The sequence below is a fragment of the Anomalospiza imberbis genome, chromosome 2, assembly GCF_031753505.1.
Source record: "Anomalospiza imberbis isolate Cuckoo-Finch-1a 21T00152 chromosome 2, ASM3175350v1, whole genome shotgun sequence".
In the NCBI taxonomy this organism is placed as follows: Eukaryota; Metazoa; Chordata; class Aves; order Passeriformes; family Viduidae; genus Anomalospiza; species Anomalospiza imberbis.
The window spans coordinates 57401504-57427914 of NC_089682.1; the positions used below are offsets into that span (position 1 = coordinate 57401504).

The 26411-nt window shown below is 44.4% G+C and overlaps 3 protein-coding genes and 2 non-coding genes across 5 annotated transcripts in view; 1 reads left to right on the forward strand and 4 right to left on the reverse strand.

Annotated features, from left to right (window-relative positions):
* Positions 1 to 235: 235 nt before the first annotated feature.
* Positions 236 to 1559, reverse strand: RASL11A (RAS like family 11 member A). The gene is made up of 4 exons (XM_068181243.1): positions 1387 to 1559; positions 1231 to 1287; positions 1073 to 1152; positions 236 to 873 (listed from the first exon to the last, which is right to left on the reverse strand). Exons 1-4 carry the CDS (start codon positions 1505 to 1507, stop codon positions 421 to 423), a joined length of 711 nt encoding a protein of 236 aa, XP_068037344.1. The 5' UTR covers positions 1508 to 1559; the 3' UTR covers positions 236 to 420.
* Positions 1560 to 6161: 4602 nt separating this feature from the next.
* RPL21 (ribosomal protein L21) lies at positions 6162 to 10994 on the reverse strand. The gene is made up of 6 exons (XM_068181244.1): positions 10916 to 10994; positions 9458 to 9536; positions 8834 to 8895; positions 7712 to 7824; positions 6902 to 7052; positions 6162 to 6292 (listed from the first exon to the last, which is right to left on the reverse strand). The coding sequence occupies exons 2-6, from the start codon at positions 9522 to 9524 to the stop codon at positions 6203 to 6205; spliced, it is 483 nt and encodes a 160-aa protein (XP_068037345.1). The 5' UTR covers positions 9525 to 9536; positions 10916 to 10994; the 3' UTR covers positions 6162 to 6202.
* On the reverse strand, positions 7519 to 7651 carry LOC137469829 (small nucleolar RNA SNORA27). Its single transcript, XR_010996708.1, has one exon. It is a non-coding gene; the product is annotated as a small nucleolar RNA SNORA27 (small nucleolar RNA).
* LOC137469815 (small nucleolar RNA SNORD102) lies at positions 8036 to 8116 on the reverse strand. Its single transcript, XR_010996694.1, has one exon. It is a non-coding gene; the product is annotated as a small nucleolar RNA SNORD102 (small nucleolar RNA).
* Positions 10995 to 24416: 13422 nt separating the features above from the next.
* The window catches only part of USP12 (ubiquitin specific peptidase 12), a 32672-nt gene continuing 30677 nt past the window's right edge, over positions 24417 to 26411 (forward strand). The window contains exon 1 of the mRNA XM_068181225.1: positions 24417 to 24574. Coding sequence (XP_068037326.1) covers positions 24527 to 24574 — 48 coding nt within the window. The 5' untranslated portion in view covers positions 24417 to 24526. The remainder of the gene's footprint in view (positions 24575 to 26411) is intronic.

The window sequence follows — 26411 nt, forward strand, 5'->3', positions numbered from 1 at the left end:
TCCACCAAGGACTTTCCAAGCATTGTATAAAGGCAGGTAATGATTTACATCATTAACACTCCCATTTTACAAACAGGAAACGGAAGCCTCCAAGGAAAATCATATGAGTAGCTTAACAGAGAAAATCCCAGTCCCCCCAAAAAGAAATGGAATCAAAACCTCCTGGCAAAAGTCCCCTTTCCAACTACCTCTATTTAGTTTATTTGGTTGCATAGCTGCATAGTTGCTATGCAGCTTTTTTTCCTGTTTTTTTTTTGTTTTTTTAATAACCCAACCAATCAAATGAGAGAACAGCAAGGAAATTGCAAGCTTTGACATACTTACTTCTACACTGCTGGCATTAGTACAAAAATAAAGATTTTTATTAACTAGTTTACAAAAATAAATTCTATTGAGTCCTAGAGGATGTCATGGGGAGGTTTACTTGACTTTGGAAGATAAAGCCTGTTTGAAACGTCTCTTTAGATCTTGCATGTTGGGAGATTTGGGCCGAGGAATGATGGATGACCGCCTCCTGTCTGTGCTGCCGGCATGCTGTAGTTTACTGACCTCCTTGCAAAGATACTGGAAGACATCACAGACACCTTGGGAGTCCTCACTGGTGGAGATTTCCAAGAACAGGCTGCCCAGTTCATCTGCCAGCTGTAGTCCCTCTTTTGCCTGTACTTGCCTGGCGTGGAGGAGGTCTGCTTTGTTCCCCACAATAATGATGGGAGTCCTGGCATCAGGGTGCACCTTGCGTATGTGCTGGTAGAGAGGCTGGACTGACTGGTAGCTGCTGTAGTCTGTGATGGAGTAGACCAGCAGGAAGCCCTCTGCCCACTTCACACATCTGGACAGGGAGTCCAGCACCTGCACGCAGTCTTCCTGCATCTGCGGTACAACAGAGAGCACAGATTCGGCATTGGGTCATGAAAATATAAAGGCTGTATCACAGCACCATCAAACGGGTCCAAAGGGAAGCCTGAGCTCTGTCTCAGGAGACGAAGTCTGGGCACGCAAGAAATTTGGGCTCAAAAGCTGAGCCTTTGGGTAGCAGAGGAGAACCGATTGATCCAAAATATCTCCGTACCTGAATGCACCCCGGCGTGTCTTGGATCTGTACGGCAACGTGGTCCCCGTCCAGATGGACCAGCCGGGAGTAGAGGTTGCCTGGGGAGCAGAGAGCCGTGAGCCGCGGGACGCGGGGCCCCGCCGCGCCCGTCCCCGCCGCGCCCCGCCTCAGCTCACCTGTGTTGGGCTCGTAGTCGCCGATGAAGCGCTTGGTCAGGAACCGCACGATCATGGCTGAAACACAGAGCGCCGCGTTAGGCGGGACGGACGGACGGGCGGGCGGGCAGGGGAGGAGGACGGGCAGGGGAGGAGGACGGGCTGCCCCGCACTCACCGCTCTTGCCGACGCCGCGGGCACCCAGCACGGCCAGGCGGACCTGGGCGCCGGGCGGCCCCGGGGGGCACTCGGCGATGGGCGCCAGCAGGAAGGGCTGGGACATGCTGGGCAGGCGCATGGGAGAGGCGGCTCGGCAGCCGGAGGGCTCGCACGGCTCCGCTCGGCTCGGCCGGCAGCGCCCGGAACGGGCGGCCCCGGCGGCTTTTAAAGGCCCCGCGGCGGCACCGCCCGTGGGGCCGCCCCTCTCCCGCTGCACCGCCCCCGGCGGCACCGCCCCGCGGCCGGCCAGCCCTCTCTGCTCCGCTTGCCCACCCGGGTTGTACCCCTGCCTCTTCTCCCCATTCCCCACTCCCTGGGCGCGGGGTGGCCCCGGCGGGCACAGGCACCAGGGGTCTGGCGGACAGCCTGGGCAGGCCATGCAACCTGCGTCCCACAGCAAAGGGCAAGCACCCTCCCTGCTGGGCATCCCCCCGCCCGAGGCAGACGGGCAAATGCACCATCCTCCCTGCAGTGAGGGACTCCAGTCTTGAAAGAAAGGAAATTATTATTTTACCTCAGACTATTTCGTTTCCCACACTCGAACACATCCCTCTACAGCCAGTGTTGAAAACCCAGCTTGTGGATCAAACAGCCAGCCCTGAAACCTAAGTGGTCTAGATTTGGCCCTTTGGGTTTTTGAAGTAGAAAAGTTTTGGAGAAGAATGGTGCTCCACCACGAGCTGCCCTTAAATGAGCCTCAGACCTGCAAGCAGCTGTGTGGATGTTTCAGTGCCCACAAACCATTGCCCTGGCTCCTGCTTCTGCTCGGCACTGCCTTGCAACTGTTTAATTGCTTAAAAGACAAATAATCCATTCAGAGGCTGCTTTAATTTTTATCAGGGAGATAGCACATGCCAGCAGGATACAACAAGGATAGTGGATGGTACTTGAATGGACTGATCTCACGGCACAGAGGTATGGAGCCACCGTGACAGCTGCTGGGCCCTGGATGCAGGTTGTTGCTTAGACAGCCCAACTGCCCCTTGTGTGCTCCCACACAGGCAGCTGAGTTAAGGCAATACTAATTAACATCAGTTAAAGTAGTACCTGCAGAAAAGCATGGTGGAAGAAGCACTCTTGGTTATTTGTGCTACTCTAGTGCCTAAGAACACCGATGGGTTTCTTTTAACTTCAAAAACGTATTGCCCTTAATGTTTCTACTTTACTCCCCATCATGCCAGAGAGCTCTTTTCTTTTGGGAAAGATTTCTCTTGTATCACTAAAAGCTTTTGGTTTCCAGAGGCTCCTGTTATTGTCACCTGCTCCTATTGTCAGGCCAGTCACTCACAGTGCCAGCAGCAGCTATTTTTAAGCGCTTCTTGACAAAAGAGCTATCAGAGTACATTCAGTGTGCCTCTGAAGGAATGCTACTGAAACAAGTCCGTTCCAGGCAGATGATTCCCAGGCACTGAGCCGGGAAAGCAGTATTAAACAACCTTCCCAAACCTTGAGGAGCTGCCTGTTTCTGGGCAGCTGTACGACTCAAGCTGCCTTGCCTGCTGCTGGGAGCACCCCCAAAGGGCAAATGAGGGTGGTCAAGATAACGTTTCCTAAGCCCAGGTAGGACACCCTGTGAAGGATTTAATGTCTAGGGTGTGATGGACTATGTCTCCATCAACACCTACCCAGGTGCAACAGGAGCAGCTCAGTAAATTGAAGCAGTTGGAGCCCAGATCAGCTGTCCCCATTCTGCAGACTAAAGACCCCTGGGATGTGTGGTGCTCCAGGCTATTCCAAGGGGCCTTTCTCTGCTCTGCAGGCCCCACTTGGAAGCACCAGGCTGTACTTTTTCACCCACCCTCTGTGGACGGCCACTAACCCTAAGGCCCATCACCATCCCCGTTCCCTCAGCAACACTGCTCAGTGCCAGGTACACCATACTGCTGCCTGACACATCTCCCTGGTCCAAGCTCTGGCAATGTTCAACGGCAGTACTTTTGGGGAGAGTAGGTGGCTTTCCTGTGACAGTGGCATGGAGGACATCCTAAGAACACCTGGAGCTTCTTTTTTTATTTTTCTGTGTTCCTAAGCTGTATGGGTGCTGCCGGTGGGAGCAATGTTCCTACCCCGTGCAGCCTCTGTACTGACAATGGTTCCTCCTCCCCCTTCCCAGTCCTGCCTTTTCACTGACCTTCCCTGCCTAACACTGCCTATACAGTGCTCAGGAAACCTCAAATCCTGGTGTTGCCAACAGGCTAAAAAAGATGAAGCTGACAATTCAGAAGGCAGCTTCCTTGCTGCTTCTCTAGGAGACAACAGATTTTGCCATGGCTTTTGGCAGGGAACCAGTGGTAAAGGTTTGTGGCTGTAAAGTAGCCTCAGAACAGGACTACAGAGAACTGGTTACAGCTTATGTGCTTAGTGTGTAAAACCCCTTCCAGGGCAAGTCAAAACTGGTGACTCCAAATCCTGTAGGGAACATGCTTCATGTTTCAGCTCGGGACTGGAGATATTCCAACAGGCAGTTCTTCAGCTTTTCCCAATTCACAGATCTCCCTCTTTCGTCAGGATTGTGCAAAAACAGGGCAGCCAAACACACAAGAAGCAAACTTCAGCAGCAGGTACCTAGATCTGTTAAGTGTCTGGGCTGTGTTTCTGCAAACTTCAGATGAGCATGAAAACCCCCACTGCACTGAGTGCAACCAACAGACAGGCTACACCTTAGTTTATTTGTCCTGTTTCCAAACATTAAAAACAAACAAACAAACAAGGTTACTTCCTCCCTGTACAAACCCAGCTTCATTTTCAGTCACTTCTGGGAATCCTGACCAAGAAAGCCTTCTCAGCCTCTCTTCCCAGCCCACACAGGGCTTCCAAATATGCATTTACAACCAACTACCGTTGGCATAGTGACCTTAAAAACACTTTTTCTAAATAAATTGAAGTGTTGCAATGCAGTGTCTCTAGGAGCACAGCTCTTAAACAAGACCACTGTAATGCTGTCCAGTCTTATTATTCCAATTTGTTGAAAATAAGTTCAAAAAATTAGAACTATGCCCCACTTATGATGCTAATAATTTCATCATGCTGCTACAGCTAATCCACCATGATTTTGACAAATGAGTACTAACCAAACACAGAACCAGAATAGCCTAGACAAGCATGCATGAGAAGCAAATTTAAAATGCCATCATCAGTTTGTATCCAATAGCCTCCCACTTAATTCCTACAAAGCCTAGTGGAAAATGATGCTTATCTTGTAAGGCAAATACCACTTTTAAATGGCTGTGGAAACTGACAAGCCAAAGAGGTTGGTAAAGCACACAAATCTTGCTGCTCCAAGAAAAGCCCCTTGACCATAAAAGCCAAGTGTAACGGTGCAACAGTGAGGGCTTCAGGATACAGTGGCACACTCCCATGTCCAACACCTCCAGTGTCAGAATACAGCACTACTGTCATGGAGCAGCCTGCTAAGGGGCAAGCTCCTCCAAGTCACTTCCAAAGTCATTCCACCTACACAGCCTGCTGCATCTTCTGAGATGGGAGCTTAGAGAACTTCAAACATAGCAATCTGCTCACTGGAACTTGGAAATTCCAGCCCATCCAACCTAAGCCCATCACCCTTAAATACCAGCCCAAGACAGACTTTGAATTCAAGGTCCAAAACCTACATTCCATGAGAATGGGAACACCCATGATTGAGTTAGGTAAAAGCAAACCGCATCATCTCTCTGTTCCTTACTCCCACACTTAAAAGCTGCCCTGCAATTCACTGCTCAGTAACTCTCAACAGTGAACACCTACAAACAGCTTGAGGTCACTCGCTTATCTAGTACTCCTCTCTCTACATGTAGACATTAGTTTTACATCACTTACTGAAGGTAGCTGAGCAATGCCTGACATGACACTTCAAGGTAAACTATTATTTATCTGTAGCTACAAAACAAGCCTGAGACTGCGTTTTCAAGGCTAACCAAGCAGATTCTCTTCAGCAGTCTCTAGCAAGCTTCATGCTGTTTCAAGCAAGGCTCACTGGTTGGTAAACAGTCAGCTGAAGGTCTTTGTCCATTTAAGAACTGCACAGGCAGCACTGGGCATTTCTGAGACATCAGTAAATCTGGGATGAGAGGAATTCACTGCAACATTCAACAGGCATGCAATAAACGTATAAAATACAAGTGTTTAGTAGCTATGCCAGCCAATTAAAGTGTTAAAAATCAAAACAAAGGCTGGCAGTTTTGGAATGAAACCCTTGTTTCTGAACTACTACTATTTTGTAAGAATGCTTATTGGCATGGAGATGCTGTAAACATTATTTTGCAGGTTACAATGCTGGAAGACCAAAATTTGCCTACAGACATTTCCCTAGAGGTTGCTTTTAAAAATGGTTTTGACAATTCCTCAGCATTCATGAGGCCCCTTAGCCAAAACCTTGCATCAATTTAAATTTGAAGCACCTTATCTCTTTTCCTCCAAAAAAAAAAAAAATTTAAGCCTTCAAGTGGCACTGAGCAGTTCTAGATACAAGTTCTTAGTTTGCTGGTGAAACATTCCATGTTCCCTCATAATAGCTCATGATCATTACTAAGCACTAGCAAATTTCAGTGTTCCTAGCATTTGTCATCTATATAAATGACAAAACTCGTCAGCAAAAGCTGCAGATTATTTAAATGACTAAGTATCATGGTAAATGCAAGCTAAGTAAATAAAATTCCATAAAAGGTTTCTAAAGCATCTGTTCAAACAAAAAAGCCCCAAACCCAACTAAATGAATCAGCCACAATCACATACACTTGTCCAAAACCATATCTTTAGTTTATTTTTTAAACATACATTATGCCATGAATTCATAAGGAATTGGCTCCAGCAGCTCTGGATCCTTGCCATTAGTTCTCACAAAGTGTGCCTCTCTTGGTGGAGCAGGCTGTAAACAGAAAAATAAAAAATGAAAACTCATGACATTACAGCTCAAAAGCAACTTTTCACAAAATAACATTTTGTCAACCACTTAGCACCTTATTATGTAAACATTACAGCAATTTTACCGTTCCTAGTCTCACAGATTTGATTCAAGGAGTAGCAATAAGAAAATGATCTGTCAGAAAGTGTGCCCGACTCTTGCTACTGAATTAAAAAACCTATGCTCTACTCTCTGCAGCTCACCAACCCAATGAACCTGGAGTGATGTATCCTGCAGTTCCAGAAGCAATAGCCATTACCTCTTCTCTGAAGTCTGGCTGTTAATTCTTTCCTTTAAGGGTTACAACAGAACCTGCTGCAACTAAAAATTCAACTAAACCAAGGACTCTACTGACCCTAAAACCATCCAGAGCTGCTGCTGCAGGCAAGCAACAACACAAGAAGCACCCAATCCTTTGTTCAGAGCTACAATTACAATTTTCATCTGGCACAGAGCAATGCTCAGGCACCAAACATCCCAGACAGCCTGGATGCCGACACACTGCATGAGGCCACTACTCCAAGAATTAAGTCATCTCCTGCTCAAGGACTGTGTCCTCAACAGAAACATTACCTGACGTTTCAGCTGAACCCAAATGCCTTTTTCTTTTGCTTCCTTTTTCTTCCTTTCGTTTTCCTTCACACGCTGCAGAAAGCTGTCTCTGCTCTTGGAATGTTTAATATGCTCTATACGCACATTAATTCTCTTTGCCAGAATCTTGCCCCTAAGAAAGGTAGTCGGTTTTTAATCTTCACTTGAAAAGGTCACATTAAATCAAGACTTACAGACCTTACAGAACTAACTCCATAACCTCAATTACAGGTCATTTTTCTTTAAAGGGCAATACCTCAAAACACAGCTGCAGATACCTATCAGATATAACTTACATATAACTAAAAGCTGATTATTATATAACAATGTAATATGTAACAATGTACTGACAATTTCAAATTAAAATTGTGGAGAATACGTAGTTTTAGTCTCTTAGCATACAAACAATTTTATTACCAATGCACAGCAGTCAAGCTCCTGGAACCAAAAAACCTCAACTTGTCTTTTTTTGACTAAACTGTACAAAATTCAGCTGGATACACCTACATACTAGTATTTAAAAAGGGCTTCAATACCAGCACACTGGCTGAGAAGCCCTGCTAGGTAATTTGACTTTAGGTGCTGGTAAGAGAAACAAAAAATGTTTCCTCTGACAGGATCCAAGTCAAATGAGCATCATTTGCTTGGGTTATAAAAAGGAAATACACTTTACCCACCTTGAATGACCAATCAAGACAAGAACTGTCTAACTGGTAAAGTGAAAGGAGGGTGCAATTACAGTTCAACTTTCTCAAATACCAAGTTTCAGTACAGAGAATTTCTACTACTTACTTAACTTGCTTGTTAACAATAATTCCCACGGCGTGCTGAGTAACATTATACACCCTTCCAGTCTTGCCATGATAACACTTGTGGGGCATGCCTTTTTGAACAGTACCCATACCCTGTTAAGAAGCAAACAGAAAAGGGGGAAAAAAAGGGGGGGGGGGGGAGGAAAGTAGTATCAAGGATTCTTCTTTCAGAAGTAATTTAAAGTATAAATTTCAAATTATTTGAGATTTAGTTTAAAATATTCCCATTTTATCTTAAAGTTGGCATATATAACCATGCATTTTGCATCTGAAGACTATCAAATTTTGTTATGTCAGTTCTGGTAGCTTTCAGTGTCGGTGAAATGATAGCTCACTTTGCTTACAGGAAGAGCAAGCAATCACAAGAGACATTCATCATCAAGCTCCAGTGTGTGAGGTAGCGTCAATTCTGAACAATACGTTCTCCAAGTCAAACAACAAACCAGCAAATTAAACACCACCTTCCATGTGACTGCTACAAGAAATGTGGCATCCCAAATGAAACCAAAGGATTCAACCAAGCAGGAATCCTAGATGAAAGGCTTTCACATCCACTGCAACTCAGTTGTGAAGTACAGCTGACTTTAAAAGACAAGTTCTAAAATATACCAAGTGATGGGAAATGCTGCTTCACTTTACATCCCCTTTATTAATATATATGACGCATCCTCACATGTATTTCTTGATTTCTAGTTTTAGTATAGCTTTGCAATCACATAACTATAAACTGTCCCACCACAAATCATGGCTCATAACAGAACATCTACTAAGTGACAGCTGAGGCTCCTATGAAAGTTGTACCAGTAGCCAACTCAAACACTGGCGACGGCATACATCACTCCCCTTTTTCAGCTGAACACACCAAAACAAAGCACACCCAAATTATATGGATCTACAAAACCCCACATACACCAGCATATGACACTGAAGTGCTACTACCGGTCCGGTAGCACTGTCACTCCAATACTGCTCCCTAAGTGAGCAGCAGGCACTTGTGTTGACACACGTGACCCAAGCAACAAGAGAGTCCACCCCAAGGAACTGGAGACTGCACAGGACCACCCTGCTTCAGCTTTTAGTCACACAGCACTGCAGAAAGTACCTTGATATCAACTATGTCACCCTTCTTGTAGATCCGCATATAGGTAGCCAGAGGGACCACTCCTGTCAAGAGATACAAATTTGGAGATTTAGGAAGCCCAGAATTTCATACACGCATAAAAAGGATGGGGGACCACATATCATGCACTTGATACAATTTTCCTAAATACCTCAAAAATCAAACCATGCTTTTTTAAAGCAGTAATTACACACTTCACAGACTTCAAATTTTTAAAATACCCAGGTAAAGAAAAATTAGATTTGTGTTCCTAATGCCAAAATTGAAGAGATATTAAACTATTTAATTTATCTATATAAATGCAACTGCTTATTGATCAGAGGAAAAAATCCCTCTGTGTTTTAAGTAACTGCTGAAATACTTTCCTCACCTTCAAATTAATTTTCAAGCACTGACAGAATTAGCACTGTGGCACTGACTGTCAAGCAATCAGAATACCAATGCATTTGCAGTAAGAGCTCAGAGCTCTGTGTATAGTTCTACAGTTTTTAGACAAAAAAAGAATCCTCTGGCACAGGCCCTTGTTTCACAGTCCATCCCCAGGGACTGCAGCTGTCCATCAGGTCAGTAACTGAATGCAGTGCTGATACTGTAAGGGATACTCACCATGCTTGCGGAAGGGCCTCGAGAACATGTAACGCGTCCCCCTCCTCTTTCCCTTTGTGTTCGTCATTTTGGCTGATTACTGTAAAAAATGAAGGCAAATTATTCAGAACTACTAGTTCACTCACTACAAAGTTGACGGAATTTTCAGGTATTTCAGATTAATGGAGTCTTTAAACCTATTCAGAATGACGCTGCTTCAATTCAAGCAATGGTATTCACTTAGGCATACAAAGAAATCAGAGCTTATAGGACCAGAGCTTAACCCAGAATGGATGCCAGCAAGGTACTCAGTTTGACTCCTGCTTACAGGAAGGTCTACTGAGATCAAACCAAGCTACTCAAGAACCTTCTCCAGTCATGCCTTAAAACACATCAAGGACTAAAGAATATTCAGCATTAGAAGGGACCCACAAGGACCACCAAGACCAACTCTTGCTTCTATGCAGAGCACCTGAAGAGTCACAGCATGTACCTGAGAGCATTGTTCAGAAGATTATTGAACTCTCTAGAGCTGGTGCTGTGACCAGCTTCCCCAGGAAGCCCATTCCAGTGCCCAACCACCCTCAGGGTGAAGAACCCTGATACCCAAATTTAAACCTCCCCTGACACATCTTCATGCCACTTCCTCAGGTCCCATCTCTGGTCACCACAAAGATCAGTGTCTGCCCCTCCTCTTCCACTCATGCAATAGCTGTATCGATGAGGTCTCCCCAGACACCTCAGCTGCTCCTTATATTACTTTCTCTCAAGACCTTACTGCACAGCCTTCCTAGGGAGCATATTTGGAGGCCCGGCTGTTGCCATTAACATTATTCCCCTTATATCCTGTCTGAGCTTCTCCTTCGGGCTTCAGGTGGTTGTTTCATGCTCCTTCCGCATGCTCCTGCCAGGCACCAAGATTCATCCTCTCGCTGTGAGATGTCCCTCGATGACACCTCTGCCCCGTTCCCTAAGCCTCTCCTTACAAGGCATCCATAAGGCAGGAACTCCACCACAACATTTGCAGGCCACTATTACGCCTGACACAAGGCTCACATGCTCCGCAGGCCTACGCGGCCATCCTGGGGTTGTCGGCCCCGAGGAGCCACCCCTGCGCCGCCTTCCCTGTCCCGATATCCCGCCAGGGTGGCCAGGCCCGCCGCCACGTGCTGCAGCGCTGCTGCTCCGCACCCGCACCCGCCGCGGGCCTCGGCGGCCCCTTCCTCCCTCAGCACGCTCCCTTCCCGCCCGCCCCCCGCAATCCGCCCGGCACGGCCACCCGCAACCCGCGGCCTCCTCGCTCCCCCACTCTCCGCCCTAGGAAGGCCGTGGTGCTCCTATCAGAGCCGGCGGCCCCCCGCCCGCCCTGCCGGCAGCAGGACCTCTCCGGCCGCGTCCCCGCTCCACGCTCGCGTCCCCGCTCCGTGTTCCCGTCCCACCGCGTCCCCACCGCGTCCCCGGAGGGGCGCGGGCGCTCACCGTGCGTGCGCACAAAATGGCGCCCCGGCTCCAAAGGAAGGGGGCGGTGCCGTGCCCGCCCTTAACAGCGGGGCCTTGGCGGGGCTGCCCGCGCCGCGCCTGACGAGGAGGTAATGACCTGAGGGGCAGCGACCCCCGGGCTGCTCGTCCTGAGAAACAGCAGCGGTACAAGGCTGGCCCTGCGGCCAAAGCAGGGACGAACGCCGGGGGGTCGCGGCTGTGCATGTGTTTTCGCGGCAACGGGCAGAAAGCGATGCACAGGAAGTTGCAGTGAACACGAGGAAGAGCTTCTTTCCTGTGCAGTGACTGCGCGTTGGAACAGAATGCCCGGGGAGGTTGTGGAGCCTCCCTCAGTGGAGCTATTCAAGGTCGGTCCGCACGCAGTCCTGTGCCCTGAGCTGTGGCATGGCCCTGCTTGAGCAGGGAGTTTGGACCAAAGGAGCCACGGCGGTGCCTTCCAGCCTGACGCATCCTGTGACTCTCTGAGATGGGGGTGGGAGAGGTTTGGCAGGGGGGATGTCGGGCAACAGGGAAGACGAGCGAAGTGTCTGTCAGGGATCCCGAGGAGCGAGTCCTGCGGTGGGCAGCTGGCCCGCCATCCATAAGGAGTCAGGTTTGGAAATGTAAAACATAAGCAGCCAGCCGGGTGTTTTACGACATGAAAGTAGTACGCCAACATTTAAATTCGCGGCAGTGCGAGCCTGCCGGCGCTGCTGTGTGTCAGCCACGGCTGCCCGACCGGAGATCCCGCATTCCCGGGCCGGGAAGGCGGTGGGAGAAGCATGTCAACAACCAGAGGCGAAGAGGCTGCGCAGGTTTGGGTTTTTAGTATTGTAATGAGGGTTTTTCATATTATGATGCCATAATCTCCAGTTTGTGTGGCAGAGATTTCCACCGGATAAATAAAGCCCGGATTCTCCACAAAGAGCCCGTACAGTGGCACAGGTTACATCGGCTGCGAGAACGAAGGGAGTGGTGAGCGCGTTCCCGGGCTGGCGGAGTCACTCACTATGTTTGTGCATCTCCAGTATCGGAGCAGACAGGAATCGCCGTGGGAAGCTGATTGCAGTGAGTCAAGAGAGGGCCACCTTCCCCCAGGCTAAACATGCAGGGATGGTTCAAAACTTGTCTCAGCGAGGACTTGCCCTACTGCAGAAATTTTTGTTTTGAATGAACGAAGCACTTATTTAATTTAGGGGAGGAATGATTACTTAAAGTGGAGTATAAAAACCTTCTTGATCCTCTGACTAACTTCACAGTTCTACTAATGTTGTCTTTGCAAAACTCGAGCCCTTTCAATCATCACTTTAAAGCAAGTTTAATATTTACGAATCGCAACAATGGATATGGAGGATTAAATTCACTATCGGGTTCTTCTTGCAGAGCTGCCTGGCAGGACATGTTCTGACAGACAGGCCCTGTCTCCACTCATGCAACCTTTTGGAGTAAAGTACTATATTTAGAAAAATGTGTCTGTAATTCATCCCTTCACCATGAAAAATCTAGAATTTCCAGCACCTGATATCTATGCGGAGAAAAATCTATGTCATTTAATATGCATTCAGCCAAGGCACTGTGAAACTTTTCCGAGCATTAGGATCGTTACAAGCTTGAACAGCTCTTTGGTGAGAGAGTGCATTGGCAACAGATTTCAGAAAGTATATCAAGCAAAGTAAAGACAGGAAGCCAAATCCTAAAAGGCATTATTGAATAAAGGAAGCTAGGCATTTGCAGTGAGTGAGCTGAATGCCTTAATCTTACTAGTGATTTACATGGAGGACAAATCACATCCACCTGGAAGGAGCAGGGAAGAAACACCATGTGTTAAAACCCATACCCACCAACAGAACACATATGGAAAGTGTCATTAATAAGGGAGCGGTAACTGGGAACTTACTTGAACTCTGCTGTTTGTGGCCAAGTAACACGTTCAGAATTTGTTACATATTTTTAAATGAATAAATCACATGATAGGTTGATTCAAATTTCTGTAATATTTTTTATTCATAAATTTACCTTGATTAGCGCATTCCCAGGATCCTTCTTTAGCTCCACATTTCAAAGAAACAATAGTGTTTCACAGTTTGTCTCCATTGAATCATTCCCTAGGCATGCTGAGTGATCCAGAAATCCATCCTATCTACCAACATTTGATACATGGTTTCCCAAAACTGAGACCTGATGAGCAGTTAAAGACTGCAAAGCCTTTGCATGTTGCTCACAAAACAATTTCTTAATAATGGCTGTTTGCAGCAGATAAAGGTGCTCAATTTGTGGGGTAAGTTCTGGTCTGGAAACTGGAGCAAGCACCCAAGCAGTTGTGGGGGAGACCTGCAGCTCTGCATTTCAGACTGCATGTGCTCCCCTTACTGCCCTGCCCTCTCAAAAACCCAGCCTAAACTACTTTTCCCTGATCAAACTGCAAATTGTAGGATCCAGACTCCAATTTCTCCTAGGCTGTAGGCAAGCGCCACATCTGGTTCTGCTCCAGAACCACCAGGTTCTCAAGATGGGTGAACACAAGTAGCAATGCACAGCTTAACACAAAGATCCAAAACACCATGAAGGTCCCACACTGATGCTCTACCCATTGACATACTCCGAAACTCTTTCTATGCCATGGTAAACTCTTTCCCTCCCACTTTTCCTGGTTTGGAGGTAGAGCAAGACAGGGAAAACAGCTCCAGTGGGAGCCAATTCAAAAGTTGCTGGGGAAGGGAGCTTGAAAGGGAGGGCTCATTAGAAGTCAGAGGAGTGGAGAGTAGATAAACATCACTTTGTTTTTTACAGAGTGGAAAGTATCATGCCAAGCCCCAACCATTTTCAGTCTCCGAGCTCCCACAGTCAGGATTCTGGTATCTTCTCTGGGAGAGCTGTATTTTCTTCTGACATTTATCTGCAGCATCTGTGTCGATGATGGCTCTCTGTAAAGAATAAATGTGCTGTGGTGATTCTGCACATGGGGTTGCCAGGAATCCTTCACTGAAATTTTAATGCACAGTGGGATCTGGCTTGCTCCTATGCTTAGCAGACCGAGTGATACACGCAGAGATCCTGAGTGTGACATTCTGTTTGTGTTGGGTTATTCAGTAGGTGTGTGGAAGGAATTTCAATTAACGAGAGTTTGGAAAGGGCTTCAAGATGAAAAATGAAAAATATTCCCCTTCACTAGGGTGTAGGTTTCCTGTGTCTTACAAAATGCATTCATTACATGAAAAGGATAAAAGATAGCCGATTCGGACTGGAGTAAAATTTTAACAGAAATAACTGAGAATCGGTGTTAAAGAGGATTAAAATCTGCAGTTCCCTTTGTGATAACATTGCAAAACCAAGATCCTAAATTGAAAATCAAGATTGTGAAGTTAATTTGTTACCCCATCCACAGAAGTGCAACATCTATACTGTGTTTTTGCTTGAAAAGTTACTGACCAAAGTAATGTGTCACCTCCTCAGCTGACCCAGTTATTCCATTGTTCACTCCTTCCAAAAGGATCATGTTATATGGCATCTCAGAGTCATGCTTCTGACCCTTTTTATGGTCTTTTCAGCTCCCCCATGATTCTAGCCCTAACAACCAACCTTTTTATTTCTGTAGTTAGTTAATCTCTTTATCCACAAAACCCCTTCTGTAAATACAAGCGTAAGCCTAGTTCCATGGGAGTTAAAATCAATCAAATTAGTGTCTAATCAGCCTTCCAAAAATGACAGTGCAGACAAACTTCTTCAAAGGACTCACTTTCTGGAACTGCAGAAGTGCCAGTACAGGTGGATGTACTGAGCCGCATTGCCAGTGAGGCATATCATGGGGAAAGGAATTGGAAAAACGACAGCCTGCCTTTGTGAGAAATGAAAAGGCAATAACTCTATAGACCAAGAATTGGGACAGGGCTCAGCATGTCACACATGGGTGGAAGTTTTCATTACACTTATGGTACTTACAAATTTGTTGCCAATTCAGTGTTCTTCAATGCAGGTAGATTGACCCCAGAGTGAAACAAATGGCCTTTTTTTCATCATTATCTGGACTGCAACACAAAATCTGAAATACTGAACAAGTTCTGTCATTCCAATTCTTATTTGATTAACATGGCATTCTACCCATTCAGAAATCATCAGGAACTTCCAAGAAAACTGTTTTGTAACTGTGACCATATTCTTACAGGTACCAATTAATATAAAACATTTATCAAACTTTGGATTTATCAGACTTCATTTCAAAAGCAATTAAGGTTCCTTTCTTTCCTTACTAACAGAGCAACGTCTCAATCAATTGGTTTTATTATTCAATGTATCCATTATTCAGTTATTCAACTGGTATCACCATTCAGTGTTTTCTCAAACTTCTTGTGTTACCACATTTTTGTCTCTCTGTAACCTCTCCTGAGTCCAAACCAATTACCCAGGAACAAGCAACTCCTTATATTGTCACCATCAGCTTCACTGTACATTTACATGTTTTGGCTAAAGGTAAATAGCCACTCCTACACTGATAACAGCTGATAATTACAGAAAATTCCACTCCTTTGTCATGGAGGAACTCAGCTGCTGCCAGCAGCAAATCTGCATAAGGTGGGGATTTTTGTGGGGATTTTCTTTTGATAATGTACAGAATATAAGTATACAATTAATATTAAAATATATTTTTAAAAATCTGATCTTTCGCAATCCAACCTTGAGCCCTTTGCTAGCCCTCTTGGGAGTTACTAACTACAGTTTAAGAGCTGGCTTAATGATTAGGGTGCTATTTTCTCTTTGTTTATGTCTGATTTTATGCGTTCTTCTAGCTGGAAGAACAATGCTTGCCCTTTTTCTGTAATTATTTGCACAGAAAATCTCCTTTACACTTTAATTTTACCAAACTAAATTCTCCATTCTCCTGAAGCCTCCACACACTTAGCAGGCTCTGTGCATTTTCTCCCATTCCCACACACTTCTCTTGATTATCAGTGATCCAATTTATACACAACAGTCCCAGTTAACTTGCTTACTGTGGAACCCATTACTTCTGAGATGCTTTCTGCTGTGTACTGAGGATGATCACAGTCATCAACAAAATAAAGGCGCTGTAGTTTAAAAAGGTCTGATGGATGTAACAGCACTAAGTAAAAATGTGGGTGGAATCATTCTCTAGTCTATAAATATGGCATTGTATTAGCAAATTGGCATCTGAAGTAGCCATTTGCATTTCTTATTAATTGTTCTGATCACAGCTATTAGCATAATCGTTTTTAATTACTTATGAAATGGCAAAGAATCTTGCTGGAATGAAAGGGCTATATAAAATACTGCTAGTTTCATTTCAGGTAAAGGAATGTTTTCTACTTAGTGTTAGCTGAACTCCTATAAGCACAAATTTAAATTTTTCTTCCAGCTATGCCAGGTTAAATTTGCTTTTCTGTATGAATGCCTAAAGACAAAGTAGACTCTTTATAATTTTGATAGTGCTACAAAATGCTGTTTTTAATAATGTATGAAGTAACCAGAGTTATTGCAAAATCATTGTTACAATCTTTCAGTAAACATCTTTGTCTTGACTCTAGATTGAAATATCTTCTGGATGCCAAAAGAAACTCCTATCCTGCTTCCATAGTATCTTATTGAAAGAAAAGGAAGAAAAGATCACATCCAGAACCTACAGGAGTAAAAAGCACACTGTCATCTGCATTAGAGCGCTTTGCATGTGTTTATAATTCCTTTATAATAGAATTCCAATTCTTTCCTTGGTACTTTAGCAGAGTTTGGATCTGTGGCCAGAAAATGTTAGCCTTCACGGAGTGATTTGCTTTCTGCCTCCTTTCCAAAGTGGGAAATGGTCTGTAGCTTCTGCAGTCTTGCACATACCGGTATCTTAAATGATGAACCTGAGACAGAGTCCTTGACATCACAAGGTAGAAATGCCTTAAAACAGTTGTATTTTTAAAAAGTATGTGTGTGTTTATTTTCACCCTGTTTTGAACATTTTCAGTCCTGACATCATCTTCCAGCTTTCTAGCTGACTGAGCCATAAACTTGTTATAACAAGGTGAATTTCTCAAGTAATCCTCATCACCTGATCCCAGGAACTGTGGTTGCAAGGGAGCTATCAAATATCACAAGGCTTGCGATAAAATAATGAAAGTTGGCTACACTCTGACAACCCCTGTCAGTGAGACAATAGCTGCTCTGAACAAAAACTGCAGCCAGAAAAGAACAAATTAATGGTCAGTCAAGGAGAAGCGAAACAGAGAATTAGCAAAGGGTAAACTTTACCAATCTTTGACCAACTGAGGATAAACTAGACAAACTTTCCCATCTATGTAATAGGAATAGTAGCACATATATATGGAGCAGGATTATTGTTAAGGATCAATTAATTAGTATTTGTGATATGCTGTGGAGTCCTTCATGGAATATACAAAATAGAATGTGAGCTAATCAGCATATGGGCTGCACCAAGGTAGCTGCAACTTATTCAAAGGAGAGAGTCACGTGAAGGGACAAAACAAGGAAAAATTCCCACAGGACAAATGGCAATAAGTGCTGCAGGGAGAGAGAAGGAAATGAAATTGCAGGGGAAATGGAAGGAGGAAATGAGACCATACGGGACAGAGGTGATACTTGGATTACTGCAGTATAAAGACAGAGGGCACAAACTACAGGAAATGGAGCTTTATTAGTTCTGCTGCTCTTGCAATAACTTGCAGTTGGTTGGTGGGTTTGGATTTTTTCTTTGTTTGTTTTTTTTTTTTTCCTCTTCTGGGTTTTTTTTTTTTTTTTGGTAGGGTATTATTTAGCTTTGTTTTTAGAAAAAACTAAGTATAACCAGAAAAAAACAAACATAACCAGATGGGAGTATTTAACTGACCATCTGCAAGTACAGAGGGGAACTGTGGGTTCTCCAGGGTATCAATCTTGCAAGAGAAGAAATCAAAATTATTCTACTTCTGTACTGCTGACAAAGAGAGCATTGTTTGAGAATTGATTGCAACAAGGACTTGAACAATAGCTTTAGATCAGCGGAAGCACAAAATATTGCTGTGACATATGTTTCAGCTAAAACAAAAGTAATTCACCATTCATTAGTGTCATGAAAGACACGGGCTATTAACAGTAAATGCTCTTTAACAAATTTATTATCTCCACAAAGCAGTTTCCAGTATTTTTTTTCTACCTCTTACTGGATATTTTTTCCTACTGCGTATCTATCTCCATGCTGGTTTACATAGTCCTCCTTAGCCTCCCTTGTATCTTGGTACTGTAGAGAACTGATTAGTGGGGGAGACTGTAACGATACAAACTCTTCACCTGGAGGCTGCCTGTTGTCAGATGGTGCGTCACTGTTGTTATTCCGTGACAGCTAATCTTGCTTTTGGGAAACTGCTGCGCAGATCACAAAAATAAAACCTTGCTGACTGCAATGGGAAGCGTTGCTTGGTATTCTGGTAGAGAACACAGAGACTGAGGAAGCATCTTGAAATTCTTACCTCTAATAATGGATTTTCCAAGTTAGTGTTAGACACTGTCACTGACTCCCAAAGTTTCAGACTAAGGAGAAGCTGGAGTTACTGAAACAGTGGCATCTCAAGTGCCTGAATCAAGGATCAAAGCCATTAATTTTTAAAAAGTTTCCATTATTGAAAGCATTTCATTATAATATTAACCCCCCACTTCTTTTTAAATATACTTGTGGCCTTATTTATTAAAAAGATTCTGTTCAGAACAGTGTAAAAAAGCAGACAGTTATTATTTTTGTGCCTAGCCCACATCCTTTTATATCAAGATCACCGAGACCCAAGCTATGCACATTTCTCTTGTGGAATATAATGACATCATTCAAGAGAGTTGTCATATTATAAATGGACTCTTTTTCTACAAATTATAACTTTATTTCCAGTTAGAATTCCACCTTCTTTTAGAGGTCTAAAGACTCAAACAGTGATAACAGTTTAGAAATCTACTGTTATTTTCAACACAACAACATTCTTACATTTTATAGCCCATTGGAAATCTCTCTTAACTGATGTATACTTTATATTTGTAGAAATTTTTATTCAGTTTAGTAGCATAACTTTTTTTATTCTCCCTTTTAACATCTCAGCTGCTGATTATCCTTTGTATAGCAGATTAATTGTTTGCCAGCTATACATACATGGCAAGATGCCCAGTATCAGCTGAGCTGTGAAAATCAAAGTATGAAAATATCTCCATGTGTGAACTCAGCAAGAAACAAATATTACCCTCTGCTTAAAAAGAAAAAATTAAAACAAACCAAACCCACCAAACCAAAAACCAACAAAAAAACCCAAGAGAACTCAACACCTTTACTGAGGAAATCTTTGATCTTCTAAAATGAATGTAAGGGAAAAAATCATCATAAGCAAATTTTACCCTCTCAGAGAACTCTTGCCTAATCTATTTTCTTAACAGATTTGGTTTAATAATGATTATTTCTCACACCTCTTTGTAAAATATTATGAGATCTACTGATAAAAATGTTAATAAACAAAATATTTATCTATTGTACAATTATACGTCATAATTTGTACATTTTATATATTTTCCTATGATAATAATTTGTTCATATCTTGCTTATGATTACAACTAAGCTCATGCTTTTGAACGTATGAGTAAAGTGCATCACTTGCACAACTACTTGCTCAGATCCTCCCATATCCAGGTAGTTTACCACCACCCCTGTCGTGGCAGCCAGAGAGCATGTACAACTGTTATGAAAATAGTTGTATTTTCTGAAAACGTACCTTCAATGTAATTTACAAAAATAATTTACTAATACAGATGTTTCACTATCTGTCAGTCAGTACAAGATGGTTTGATAACATTATTTTTGAAATATATTTCCTGTTGTCTCTTCAGTTCTCCAGAAGGATCCAATCTCAATTTTAATAATGTGTTAATATTCCAGTCCTGTATAATTTATGCAGCATCAAGTTTTCTTGGAATTATGAGATATCAGTTGGGGAAAATTTCCTTTATATCTTACTCTCTATTGTCTCATAGCACAAATCCTGGAACACCCATTGTCCACAAAGATGCATTTCCATAGCAAGGCTGGTTAATCTATGATGAGAATGGTGGATGACCTTCACTGGGATATGTGTCAATAAAAATACAGATGGTGAATTCAGATGGCTTTTTCACAAGGACAGAACCGCCTCCCCTCCATCCCCACTATTACATCTGGATCCAAATTTAAGAGTTTCCGGAACAAGTGGAGGTATACAGAATCATAGAGCCATTTAAGTTGGAAAAAGACCCTTAAAATCAAATCCAAGTATTTACCCAGCATTGCCAAGTCCACACTAGCCCATGTCCCTAACTGCCATATACACTAAGCAACCTGTTCTGGCCTCAGATCTGACCCTGCTAGGAGCAGAAGGTTGGACTGAAGACCTCCAGAGGCCCTGTCCAACCCGAAATATCCTATTGTAGTATGCTCTTGTAGTCACTCTGTACACTAGTCCAACAACAGGTGTGGTATGTCTGCATGCAGGTAGTGAGTGCATCAATAGTCAGACTAGCTGGTGGTTTGGCAAGTGGAGGGGTAAATAGAGCTGTGGGACCAATTCCGTTGTCAAACAACATTAATGAAAACCTGACAAGCCCGAGATTCAGCAGAACCATCTATATTCACAGATGGATGATACAGGCACAAACACACCTGTACCATGCCTACTCTTCAGTTTCTGAAGCCAACCTACCCACACACCCTAGAGTAATCTGGGTGTTTGCCAAACCACAAGGTTATGAAACAAGGAGAGGCACAGGTTAAGCAGCAGCAGTTTGCCCTTGTTATGTTTTCTCTTTGCTCCTCAGTGTCTCTGTACATTTGGAATGTAAGTTCTTCAGAAGATAGAATGGGATTTTCTCTTAGTTTCTCATATACTGACTGAGGAGGCCAAGTGCTGTGACTTGTATTCTTAGATGTTGTGGTAGTACAAATGCTATGCAATAACAACAACTTCATACTCTGAGAGATTTTCAGGGCAGGAAAATAATTCTATCTGTTCAACTGATGTACCTCTGTAAGAAAAGAATCCATTCTTTACTGAAGCCCTTAAGAGATAGCGTAGGTGCCATTTCTCTTGGCACATATTCCAACCATATTCCATTAACATCTTCCACTGTTAAAAAATGTGTGCTATTTATAATGAAACTTTGTTTCATTCCAGTTTATAGGTATTTTTCATGTTATGCCTCTCACTGTGCAAGATTAAAGATCACTGTAGACACCTTCCAGTCTTTTTGAAAAGTCAAGCAGATTGTGCTCATTAAGTCTCTCCATACAAAGAATTTTCTCCTGCCTCAAATAATTTCTCAGTACTCTTTTGACAACAAAGACACGAGAGGCTAGTGAAGTATTACCACAAAAATCTGTTCAATGCCATATCTGAAGGGAAAATAATGTCTCTTCCTGATTTCCACATTCCTGGTTCCCTTGTTATTTAGGCAAGGATTCACTTATTTGCTTATACCATAGTATTAGACTGGCTCCTGGCCACTCTGAATTTCTCTTCAGTCACTGTTCTGCACAACAAAGCCCCTCATCTCTGCAGATGTGACCTGCTCACTGTATTGTTAAGTGACTCTACTTGAGTATATATTGAAATATAATGTATCAGAATGGGATGAATTTACCAAACAATGCAGATCTTATGATAATCCCAGAATAAATCTAATTTCTAATTTTGCTACTCTTTCTATCCTGACAGCATATAAATTTTGCTTTCTCAGTGCTGAAAATAATAATGCCTCTATTTGTTTTTCCCGCTGTTAGGATCCCAGCACTCTCCTGTCAGCTTTCCTGAGTAACTTTACCTTTCAGTGCTGCTGTTCATGGCATCCCATCTACCAGTTTCCTGAATAAACTTGCCTGATCCTCTAAATCCAGGGTTGATATTCTCCTCCTCTCCTTCCTCGGCCTGCGCAGTATCATGTACTCCACTTCTCAGTCACTGCAGCCCAGGCTTTGATAATCAAGGGATTGATTACTATATCCCTAGTTCCTCCTTGGTAGTGAAGAGCAGATCCAGCTGCAAAACACTCCTGAGTGGCTCAGCCACAGTCAATAAGTTATCCTTGATGCCTTCCAGAAATGTCCTTGATTGATGACATCCTAACGTGTTGTACTTGCAGCAGATACCAGACAAGCTAAAATTATCCCCAAACCCATGGTTTGTGATCAAGAAATTTCCTTCTTTATTATTGCAGCTCTCCTCAGCAGATTTGCTGGCCAGTTGGCAAAGATGCTCTGGTCACCTTTTGTCAGGCAAGACATGACTGATGTCTTTTCTCAGACCAGGTCAGTTACTGTGCTGATCTATATGAATTACAGGCATTCTGTTTTCAAAACTCTGTAGCCTCAAGCATACACAAACACATGCATAGTCCTGGTCTACCCAACCCTATTTTTCCTTAGTTCACCAAATATACTTAATTTTTGAATAATTCAAATTATCCCAAAAGGCTTGATGATGACAATTATGGGATGATTTTCAATTCTATTCCTCATTTCCTCATATTTTACTCTAGTTTAATGGTTGATCATATAGAAAGTGTTTCTCTATTTCCCCTCATTCTATGTGGCGTGACTTCAGTTTGCTTATAACACAGCAACTCAGTTTACACAGAACAAAATCAGTATCTCTGTATGTCACTAATTTAGCATCTTCCTAGCTGCTCTTAGTCTCCAACCACAATTATCCACACCTGCCAGATACAGGCCAACACACCCATACATTCTCCATGCTTTTTGAAATGTAATCCAATAATAACTGAAATAACTCCAAAGCAACTGAATTTTTGCCTTGGAACTAGAGACAGAAAGAGCACTTCACAACAATAATATTTTACCTTCTTTCTCTAATTTATGGGCAGGAAGAAACTTCTAGGCAATCTCTGATTTTCCAGTTGAGCGCCTTTCAAAATTTCCTGCAGTAGTCTCTGGCCTGAACGGTTCCACTTGATGCCACATAATTGGTTCGAAACTGAATTATCTCCCAGATAACAGTATCAGCTTCTGCAACAGTGCAATTGCTTTTTGTGCTTTTCTGCTTCAGGGAGACAGCACACTGCCTTATTTTTTTCATGTCATGTTTTGAAATTTGGTCTACTCTGGATGATAGAGGAGTATCTGTTGTGGTGGATCTGACTAATACTGGAAGGAATTATTTTGGAGATGTTTCTGGCAGCAAATGTATTTCAGTAGATGAACTGCTGGATATCTGAAGGTTTGACACGTCTAACTTGCTAAACACCCATTCTTGCTTTTTTTGCTCAAAAATGGCCAATCCACTACTTCTGTTTCTATTCTTTCTCATTCCCCTGATGCTGTCCTCCCCCATGGTTTCTGTGGCAACAGTTTCAGAATGTATTCATCCAAGAGGTGTTCATTTTCTCAGCTACTATACTTTTGAAATATACAATTCGTGATGACAGGTATCTTATAAAATGGTTTTATGTGATATAAAACCATTTTCAGGATGTTTCAGGTTGCAGTAGAGTTCATTTATAATACTTTCTAAAGTCACATTCTTTATGTTTCAGCTGAAGGAACATTTACTATTCCATTAACTTAGTTGCTAAAGAACATTTACTTCTGAAGATCACATAAATTGTAATGATTTCATGTTATAAATATTAAAACACTTTATAGTGAATAGATGTATTTATGATCAAGACCTTGTGTGCATTGACAGTGTTCTTAATAATAATGCATCTTGATCTACTAGATTTTTCCTATATAAGAAAAAAGACAAGGTGGCAGATATCTTGGCTTGCTTTGTGCTTCTTTAGTGCAGGTATCAACATCTCGAACAAGTCATCCAGATTTCTTCTTACAATCTGCAGACAAAAACATGATTAAGCTCTTTCTGAAGTAGGTCCCTCAATTACGTGGTATTACTACTTTATACATCAGTTTCATTTGCCCAGATGTCTGAGGCCGGGGCACTGTGGTCCCTTCCAGCCTGACGCATCCTGTGATTCTGTGGCCAGGTATTGTTATAGGTTGCCCAGGGAGGCGGTGGGGTCGCTATCCCTGGAGGTGTTTTAAGAGGCGTCTCGACCCGGCGTTGGGTGATGTGGTTTAGGGGTCACAGTGCTGGGTGGACAGTTGGACTGAAGATCTAAGGCATCTCTTCCAACCTCGACGATTCGATGACTGTACAAACTCTGGTGCCACTGACGGATCTGTCCGTTCCCTCCGTGCCTCCCGCGGCGTCGGGCGCGCCCGGCCGAGCTTGGCCGAGCTTGGCCGGCCCTGGCGGGGCGGGGCGGGGCGGGGCGGAGGGGCGGGCGGGAGCCGGGCGCTGACCCGGCGGGAGGCGGGGCCGCGCCGGGCGGGATCGCTGGGAGCCGGCGGGCGCGGGCGGCGGGAGCGGGGCTGCGCGGCGGCGGTGGGAGCTGCGCGCCCGGCCGCGGGGGCCCCGCGCCGGCGGGGGCGGGGGGCTGCGGGCTGCCCCCGCCGCCTGCCTTCCTTCCTTCCTTCTTTCTTTCCTTCCTTCCTTCCTTTACTGCCTTCCTCCCTCCCTCCCTCCCTTCCCCTCCTGCTCCCGCCCGGCCCGGCTCCGCTCGGCTCGGCGCTGTGATTGGGCGGAAGATGGCGCTGGGCGGATGGAAATCCTAATGACAGTCTCCAAAATCGCCTCCATCTGTACCATGGTGAGCGAGAGGCCGGGGCTGTGCCGGCTCCCCGGATTGGGGACGCGGGCGGGCAGCGGTGCGCGGGGCGGGCAGCCGCGGAGGCCGGGCGGGGCCGCGGGGCGGTGTCCCCGGCGCGGGGCGGGAGCGCTGCCGTGGGCGGCGGTCGGGAGCGGAGCGGGGTTAATCGGCTTTGGGAGACTCAACCTGGATGCGGGCGCCGAGGGGGTTGAGCTGTGCGGGCGGCGAAGCGGGGTCCCGGCTGCGGACGGGGCTGGAGCGCGGGGGGACCGAACGCAGCCTTCCCCAAAGTGTGCCGAAAGCGGGGGCAGCTCTCCGGGGCATCGCCTCCGGTCCGGGGCTGCCTATTGCGGGCGTGTGGTGGTTACGGAAGGCTTTCTGGAAGCGCCCTCCTTCTCCCGACTCGCTCGGTAGCGTGTCCCTGCTCTCCCTCCGAGTTGCAGCTCTCCTGAGCTGGGGCTGGGATCGCCCATGCACGGACGGGTGCTCCCCGGGTTACCCGGACACGTGCGGGCACCCATCCCGCCCCTGGTGTGCATCCATCCAGGTCCCGATAGGAGAATTCTCCCTGTGATTGCTTTCTCATTACTTTCTCTCGTGGGGAATTAGAGCCATAAGAAGCACAGTTGTGATAAAGCTCTCTTGGGTTGTTTTAAAGAGGGGTGGGGAGCTCAGTAGATTCGCTGATGGAGAAGCGATGAATTTAAGGAAGGAAATATCCCTTAGTCAGCAGAAGTTACTGCTTGTTATGGAAGAGATGTGCTGATGGTTCATAGCAGAAGTTCTTGTATTTGTGCTCTCTTCTACCTATTCCATGGCCATGTGAAAGTTCTTGTTACCAACAGTGTTTCCACGGGGGAAGGGAAGAGATGAATAAGGGGAAGAACATGCTCTCTTAATTTGCTGAATTGCCATTATTATGTCTCATCAAACAGTGGGAAATGGTTACATTTCATATTATTGGAAACTGATTTATGGTTTTCATAAATTGCGCTGCAAAGAGGCTTGAATGTCTCAAACAGATATTTTAGAGGTGGCCTGTGAGAATTTTGAGTGAATATCTGTAAGCCCATAGGATTGGATTGCTCAGGTGTTGTTTAGTCACTGGAATAATGGGGGTTTTTTTTGACATGGGAGATGACATATTTTAGTTTGGAAGAGTCTGACTTCTTGAATTTATCACCTGTATATTTATCAGGTGTCATACTGACATCTTGATGTGGCCAAATTGGTAGGACATGTACCATGTGCTTCAGGAGTTTCCATTCTCTGAAGGCAGGTTTTAGGCTGTTGAGGAATCAGTGTGATTGTTCCCTGAGCTGGGCCAATCTTTTATTGCAATTCTAGCTGACATCTTTTCACCCAGAGTTGGCCGCTGGCCTTTGTGTCAGCATAAATTCAGTGCTGGCCTCTTGATTTGGGTCAAGTGTGAGGCCTCACTGCTCTGCTTCTGGACTACACACAAACCATAGGTCTGGACTGGACAAGCAGATAGTTTAAGATTATTCTCTGTGTATGTTTATTAGAAATGATGTTATGTCACTGAGATCTAGGTCAATCCTGAGACAAAATTTTCAACTAAAAATCTTCTTATTACTAGCTAAAGTGTCTGTATTCATAAAGCTGAAATTCTGATGGCAATTAGGTATTATCTGTCCAACCACTGCCATGTGCACTGAGGTGGATAAACTCCAGGCATAAGATGTTTGCTGGGCCTTTCTGATCCATAAGCTTTAATAGTACTGTGATAGGGGACACCTAACATCGGATACCAGCTGTAAAAGCTTTTCAGTAGCTAATATGACATTGTGCTTAAAAGTATATCTGTAAAGATCGT